Source organism: Puccinia triticina, chromosome 17A (genome assembly GCF_026914185.1).
Source record: "Puccinia triticina chromosome 17A, complete sequence".
Lineage (NCBI taxonomy): Eukaryota > Fungi > Basidiomycota > Pucciniomycetes > Pucciniales > Pucciniaceae > Puccinia > Puccinia triticina.
The window spans coordinates 1,428,403-1,435,956 of NC_070574.1; the positions used below are offsets into that span (position 1 = coordinate 1,428,403).

Sequence of the window (7,554 nt, forward strand, 5' to 3'; positions counted from 1 at the left end):
CTGACGAGTCCATGGAGGATAAGGGCAATCCGGGTCTGAGCAGGCTCCAGGCCCCTGGAGTTACAGGTTGGGCTGAGACCTTGGTTCTAGAAGATCCCTCAAAGGTTGCGGAAAGCTACCCCCAAGTAGCAGAGGCATATGTCCTCAATCTTCCTACTCCTTGTCTTGTGTTATGTCCTACTTCACGGAGACTAAAGCACGGGAGGGAAAAGATGAAGAGGAGAAAAGAGATCTTCTCCCTTTATCCCATGCTTGGGTGACTTGGGGAGCTACAAGGGTAGCTCTCAGGTCATCCTAGACAATAAGAAGTAAAGCAGATAGAATTTACTATATTGTTGAACAAGTAAAAATGAAAGAGGGCCAAGGAATTATCCGCGGCTCACCCAAGCACCTGGCATGTGCTGGCAGATTGGAAGAAGGCCAGTAGCTTGAGAGAGTTAGTGTCCCCCTATACCAAGCAAGGGACAATAGTGGATGATTTGTCCAGGCAATGGAGTGCCTTTGTCTGCTTTGCAACAACTTTTTCCTGTGCAGTGGTGGCCTTGTTTGCTGCCTTCTTCACCCTGTTGACAGGGGTTAGGGCTGCTGCGTCCTCATTGTGCGCCATTTGCTGCGGTGTTAGTTTGCCCTTGCGCGTTGGGGCCCTGCCTGCTTTCTTGGCTCTGGTGGCCAGGGAACCTGATGCAGTTGCTGTTGGTGATACTGGTGTTGCTAGAGGAAGTAGGGCCAGCGGGTTTGGGAGACTAGCCGGCAAGGGGGTTGCAAGGCGGGGGATGTGTTGATTCAGTGCGCCAAGGTTTGTTGGCAGGTAGTTGCCCTGTGAATGCTGGTGAGCAGAGATTTGGGAGTAACTTTGGCCTTGCTGGTTGCCCTGTGGTTGAGGATGGCCAGCCAAGTAGTTACCGGGGCCTGGGGCTCAGAAGCTGGAGGTTTGGAATGTACTGATTCAGCCCCAAGTGGTTAGTGTATTGGCCGCTTGGTTGTGGAGGCGGCATCAATTGGTGGCCAAGGTGATTATCAACATGTGGGTACTGAGGGCCCAGGCAAGGTATGTGGCTGAGGGCTGCTTGGGGGCAGTGGGCACATATCCGCAAGCCTGCTGGTACTGATAGTCCGCTAGGCTGGTTTGGTGGGGTGGACTGTTTGTGGGGTTCATGGCCGGCCGTTAGATGGGGTTTCTGGTGAGTTGATTGGATTGGGTCTTGTTGTATGGGGGGATGGTAGCTGTTTGGTAATGGTGACTGTTGCCAAAAATCTGCATGCAGCTGTGTATTGCTTATTGAAGTACAAACTGAGTTGTACCGTTGTACTAGAGCAGTACAGTGTCCAATGAATGCACTGTACACCTGTAATCTGTTTGGATAACAGATTGTTGAAAATCTTTGGTCTCAAATGACCTCCTTGAGGTAATTTGTGCTATTTTTGAAAAAAAAGTACATGAGAAAAAGTTAGATAGAAAACGTTTTGAATGAACTTTGATTTTTGTTGAATAAAATTTGAATAATTGTTTATTATTGGTCCCTCAAGCCTTGCGAAGCATCATTGCCAACTATGGATGATGTGGAACACTTGCTGTATTCAAGTGGAACTAGAGTCAAAAATGGAGAAATTTCCCTGCCAATGATGTGGAAATTCAAGGTGAATGAGAGCAATCAATCACAAAGAATAGGAGTTTGTGGGAAAAACTAACTGGCAAATCAGTCACAATAGAGGAGATTTTGAGTGATGATGGTGATGATGATGATAATGATGTATAAAATTAGCCCATACTATTTAATTTTTCATCCCATCCAGATTAATATCAATTTCTTTTTTCAAGTCAAAAAATGGCAACAGTTTCAAGTTCCACTGTTTTTTTACAAGGAAGATTATTTCAAAATGTTCTTCAATATGAAGTTCCCCAAATCAATGCTGATCTTTAATGTAAATAATACAAACTTCATTCACACACTTCATAAAACTTGTTCTGCATTTTCACACAGCTCACACTTTGTGCAGCAATGTCATTAAAGGAAGAGACTGGCCCAACAGGCTGGCAGGGAGCCACAGAGCTGATTGAGCTGGCTGAGAGTAAGCCAACCAGCTGGTTGAGCTGGCTGGGAGTGAGCCAAGGAGCTGGTTGAGCTGGCAAGGAGAAGTCAAGGAGCTGTTTGAGCTGGCTGAAAGTGAGCCAAAGAGCTGGTTGAGCTGGTGATTCTGAAGTCAAGTGACACATTGAGCTTGGTGTGCTGAGGTGTAGTTTGCCATGGAGCTGATCATTGACCATATGAGCTGGCGGAGCTGGGTTTCGGCACAGTGGATTGAGCTGGCTGAGCTGGGTGCAACCAGCTCTGCATCCTTTTCATTCTAAATGGAAGAGGGAACACATCTTCTATTTGAAATGGTAAAATTTGGCAGCCAAAACTCAATTTACCCCACCTGAAGACTTCTCTCAGGAGCAAAAAAACAACCCTGGCTTCTTAACTTCATCTTGATCAAGTCAAGGTCCTTCTTCTTGCAGTTATTATTAGTCTTCCAAAAATCTTTTCCGGTTGCATGTGGACCATTGGATGGCATAAAAGCCAGACGGAGGGTGAAGTGGCTGGATGTTACCTTGATTGTCTCAAGATTTTTTGCAAGGATGTTGCAGGCTATTTTGATATGATAGGCTTTCTTGCTGGTGACATCATCTTTGATTTTTTTCTTTCAATTTCCAATCCTGCAGTTCAAGGTGTGAGAACTATTTTCTCAAAACTAAAACTCCCAGCATTCTGCCACCGTTGATTGGAGGAGGAGCAACATGATACAGATATCACTTCCAATCTGGCCTTGACAATGAATTAACTCTCAAATTGCCCACACAAGGACAAGGATGTTTTGAAGAAGGCTTTTCTATTCCTAGTCAATATTCACAAGAAAACTGGTAAGATAGTTTTTCTTTTCAAGAACACCTCACCATTTTCCACTAATACACATTGCAAATCAGGTGAAATAGCACTTGATCTTATTCAGGTTTGGAATTTCAATAGAGGACAAAGCCACAGTCAATGAAGTGCTTGGAGGAGTCTATTGAAATCAATACAGATGTTGCTGAAGATAATCATGACTTGTTGGAGGTTGATTGATCAAACAGACCACTGCTGCTTTTTTATCCAGTAAACTGCAAAAAAAACTGTGTCAACTGTGAGCAGTTGACATGCGGTAACTCTGAGGAAGCTTGTGGTGTTACACCAGCCTTACTCAAGGTTTGACTCAACCCACGCTTCAATGCACAGTCACTGTGCACCTTGCACAGTGACTGTGCCAACAAAGACACTTGTGCATTCAGGTGGAGTAACAATGGCAGCTTGGCTTGAGTATCCTGCATGTCAACTGCAAGCAGTTGACCAAGATTTTTTTGCAGTGGTACGTCCCATTCACATTTCCACTTCAACACTTCATTATATTGCTTTCTTTTTTCTAAATATAAAAAATATAAAGATGCATGTGGTAGACAATTTTGTTTTTACTCCTTAATATGAGCAAAGAAGTATCCAATATTTATCAAGATGCATGCAATAGATGATTTTGCTGCTACTTCTTGATAGTATATTTGTGTTACAACTAGAATTTTTTATATTACCTAAAGTCAACAAGATGCATGCAATAGACAATTTTGTTGTTACTTCTTGAATTTTGTACTTCAATTACACATTAGACTTTCTATTCTTACAAAAATGAAAGCTATTGCACTTTTTGTTCATTCTATTGACCAACTTGCCTCATTGCTATGACTTAGATAACTTCTATAATCTGAAATAATCATGTCTGCCCAAGAAAAACATACCTAGCAAAGCAAAAACAAAACCCAATGCAATTGGCAAGCAACTGAAAGGCATTCTGAGCCAGCACTCACTGTCCACAATCCTGCTGCAATACCAGAAGCCAAAAAACCAGACAAGGAGGAAAGAATAACATGGAGCTGGCGCAAATTCAAAGTGGTCCATCTCTATTCTCCACAAGAGACCACCTACAAAATCCAAAATCAAAACAGCTCAAAAGATAGCTGCCTTGTTTTATTACTTTATCAAAGGAAAGGTCGTCATTATGGATTGTTGATTCAAGTCAAAAATAGTTGCTATTGTTGAATTTATCAAGCTAACCAATCTTGAACAAGCTCAGTGTGATGATCTAAAATAAGTCATATCTTTCCTTTCTGAATCCAAGAAGTTTGTTCATGCTGCTGGGAAAGAATCAAGAATGTGGTTTGGTGTGATGTTTGCCATTGGCTGGCCAAGAAAATGTATGGAAGCTTTTCAACTCATGGGATGTAATTACCAACAAAGAGGCCATCCAAAATTCACTTGCAGAATACAATACATTGATGCAGTCTTCATCAACAATCTCAGAGATCCTTGGCAAACTCCTACAAAAACCAGTCAATGTTGTTTTTGAAGAGAACCCTGAGCTCAAGAGGCTCAACAACATTATTTGATGCTCCAGTTCATCCAGAGAATTGTGCTCCTAACTTGACATTCACCATGGATGGTTTCTTGAACAAACCACATGGAGGATGCTGAAGATATTGCCAAATTTGCTTTTGGACATTCCAGTGTCCAAAGAAACCTATCAACCACCAAAGGCAGGAGAGAATGTTGCAATAACTGGAGGCCAACTGGTCTTCCTTGATTTGGAATTTGGTCTTGACCTTTTGGCACATCCTGCCAGGGCACTGTAAAAAAAACTTGAGAAACTGCTGTCAGTTGACATGCAGCATACTCAAGTTCATCCCTTGTTGATACCAAGCTCATACAATTGAATCCCAGGTTGTACACCCTGGCATGTTTGGAAGTTCCTCAGCTTTGGTCTGTAGTGCACAATGCACTAGACCGAGGACCAGAAAACTGCTGTCTGAGGTGCACAGACCAAGTCCTGAGGCAAATGCTCAGCTGGGTAGCTAGGCACACCAGCCCATAGGCACACACCCTTGGTGCCCAGGAGGATTCCCTCCATGTAGGCAAGAACACGCGCCCATGTTGAATAAGAGGATTCCCTCCCGCGCAGCAAGGTCATACATACGCGCACATGTTGACCAGCCTTTGTCAATAGGGAGGAATCCCTCTTGGCTGACAGCATAGTACAACAGCCCATTGGGAGGAATCCCTCCTGGTCAACACCATACACCACAGTATTGACCGGGAGGAATCCCTCTTGGTCAACAGCATAGTAAAACAGTCCATTGGGAGGAATCCCTCCTGGTCAACACCAACAACAGTCCAAACTGCCAGTTTGTGTCTTGAGGGAACATCATCAAACTGATCAGACTCCACAACCTTTTTTTTCTGAGCGGCGACTACCAGAGGAAACGGAAAACACAAGGAAGCCAAGTAGAGCGCATCATGTATACCATTTTTTTTACCTCTTCAAGAAGTCGGCCTGGTTGTCGGAGTCTTCCTGGGCGCTTTCTTATCATTGGTGTTTTTTGATCTTGTCATGGCTTTTTGTCCAGGCCCTGGATGATCTGAGTCGCTCAACAAGGGAGACAGAGGGAAGGAAGACATGACCAGGAAAATGAGAGTATTGATTGTAGTTTTGGCAAGGGGGCTACAAAGCTGTACGGTCCCAGGCACACAGCAATGGACAAAGGAATGATTTGCAGCTGTGAAGTTGTACATACATAAATAGCACTTTCCAGGACGTGTAATTTTTACACATCCCCTTGAAGAGTCCCATTTCAACATCGCCAGTTCCGCTATCAAAATGGCAACAAACCCTGAAGCAATGGAAACAGACACCAGCCCAGATGACTTGCCGGCCAGTTCCCTGTTTGATGATGCTGACTGTAGGTGCTTTATACTCTGTCATCAATCACAGTCAGAATGCTACTTAACAACGGAGTTGATTGTTTAATCTAGTTGTCTTTCAGCTTTGAGTGATGTTGACGTGGCAGTTTTAGAATCCACTGCTGCTCGCAAAAAGAAGAAAGTGTCTGAGGAGACCAAGCAGATATTGAAGATCACTAAATCTGCTCCACTTCCCCATCAGGCAAGATTTCAACTTTAGGATTTTCCCGTATTACATTTGAATGGACCGCGCGCAATCACTCTCTGTGTTGCAGTGGAATGCGGCAACGGCTACAATTTTGATAGAAGACTGAAGCCAATGGTATAAAACACAAACAGAAGATCAGAAAGATCTGCAAGAAAATATAATGGGTATAGTTGAACAATGGCTCAAGAACATGCGAGCGAGCTACTCAAAGCAGATACAATCTGTAAACGGTGACCCGGAAGAATTGACATGCAAGAAGAAAGCAGTTCCGTCTAAATCAATGAAGACTTGAAAGAAAGTGAGTTGAACAAATTTTTGGCTTGGGCCCTTTCAAATAACTGAAAAATTGTTCATGCTGGGCAGATTTGTGACCATTGGCATCATGCAGCGACCACAATCTTTCCAAAAAATCCCAAGTTCACAGTCCTCATCCAAAACTATCAAACCGGTTCTGACTATGAGGACAACAACGAGGATCCGACGCAACCGCACCCCCAAATTATTCCTCACTGGCAAAGCTAAGTATTTACCCAGGTTTTGTCTCAGCTGGACAAAGCTGTGAAACAACTCCAAAAAAATGTGAAGAGGAAAAGAAATCTGGCCAATCTCCTATGTTGAAGTGCTGATAAGCTCAAACCCGCTGGCTTTGAAGAACCGATAGAAGCTCTGAAAAAACTTCTGATTGATTGTTATAACCAGGCGTTACCTGAATACGTTAGGCCCCATTGCCTATTGGGAGCTGAAACCAAAGGATACCATTGAGCTTGACAAATTTCTAGACGCAATCAAAAGAATGACAATTGGTGGCTATAAGAGCGCCTATGATCAACCTAGCAGGAGCGGACCTTCCAATAGCAATATCGCACAATCTTCCAATCCAACCGCTCACTTTAATGGCACGGCCACATCTGGCAATATCAATTCCTGAAGAGGTGCTCCGCACTTTCTCCATCCCCGGCTTTCCGGAAGCAGATATACAGTAAAAGGTGGTGATGCCGGTCATACTGCTTTGTAATATTGATTTCAAGCGGGGCCTTTCAAACAGAACCAGATTATTAGTGCTTGCCATCAGAACAGATGCCCTACGCTGCAAAGATCTAACAGGCAGTTGCGCAGGCAACAATGTGGCCATTCCAGTTAACCCTTATCTACAAGCCAGACAAAGTATATGCTGTCACATTCTCCAGACATCAGCTTCCCGTAGCAATTGCCTTTGCTTTAACAATCAATAAAGCTCAAGGTCAATCCCTCTTCCAAGTATCAGTTTACCTCCTCCAACCAGTTTTTGGACACGGGAAGCTGTGTGTAGCATTATCAAGAGTGACAAGTCTAGCGGGTCTATCTATTTGTATGGCAACGGATGTCAGCACAAATCCTAATGTGGTCAGCTTTGAAATCATCAGGAGGTGTCAAGATCAAGCTGCTAGGGAGTAGGTGATCTTCCTTTGACAAAATCTGTGTCCATGATATGACAAATTCACCTGTGGGAACCTCTAAACTCCATTGTATGCAGTGACTCAGAACCCATAATAAGTCACTGCAGTC

The 7,554-nt window shown here is 43.6% G+C and overlaps 2 protein-coding genes across 2 annotated transcripts; one reads left to right on the forward strand and one right to left on the reverse strand.

Annotated features, from left to right (window-relative positions):
* Positions 1-448: 448 nt before the first annotated feature.
* On the reverse strand, positions 449-1,156 carry PtA15_17A116 (uncharacterized protein; the record flags this gene model as incomplete). The annotated part of the gene is made up of 2 exons (XM_053164198.1): positions 449-909; positions 1,033-1,156. 2 exons carry the CDS (start codon positions 1,154-1,156, stop codon positions 449-451), a joined length of 585 nt encoding a protein of 194 aa, XP_053028189.1.
* A 4,562-nt stretch (positions 1,157-5,718) lies between these two features.
* Positions 5,719-6,021, forward strand: PtA15_17A117 (uncharacterized protein; the record flags this gene model as incomplete). Its single annotated transcript, XM_053164199.1, has 2 exons — positions 5,719-5,800; positions 5,885-6,021. 2 exons carry the CDS (start codon positions 5,719-5,721, stop codon positions 6,019-6,021), a joined length of 219 nt encoding a protein of 72 aa, XP_053028190.1.
* Positions 6,022-7,554: the final 1,533 nt, after the last annotated feature.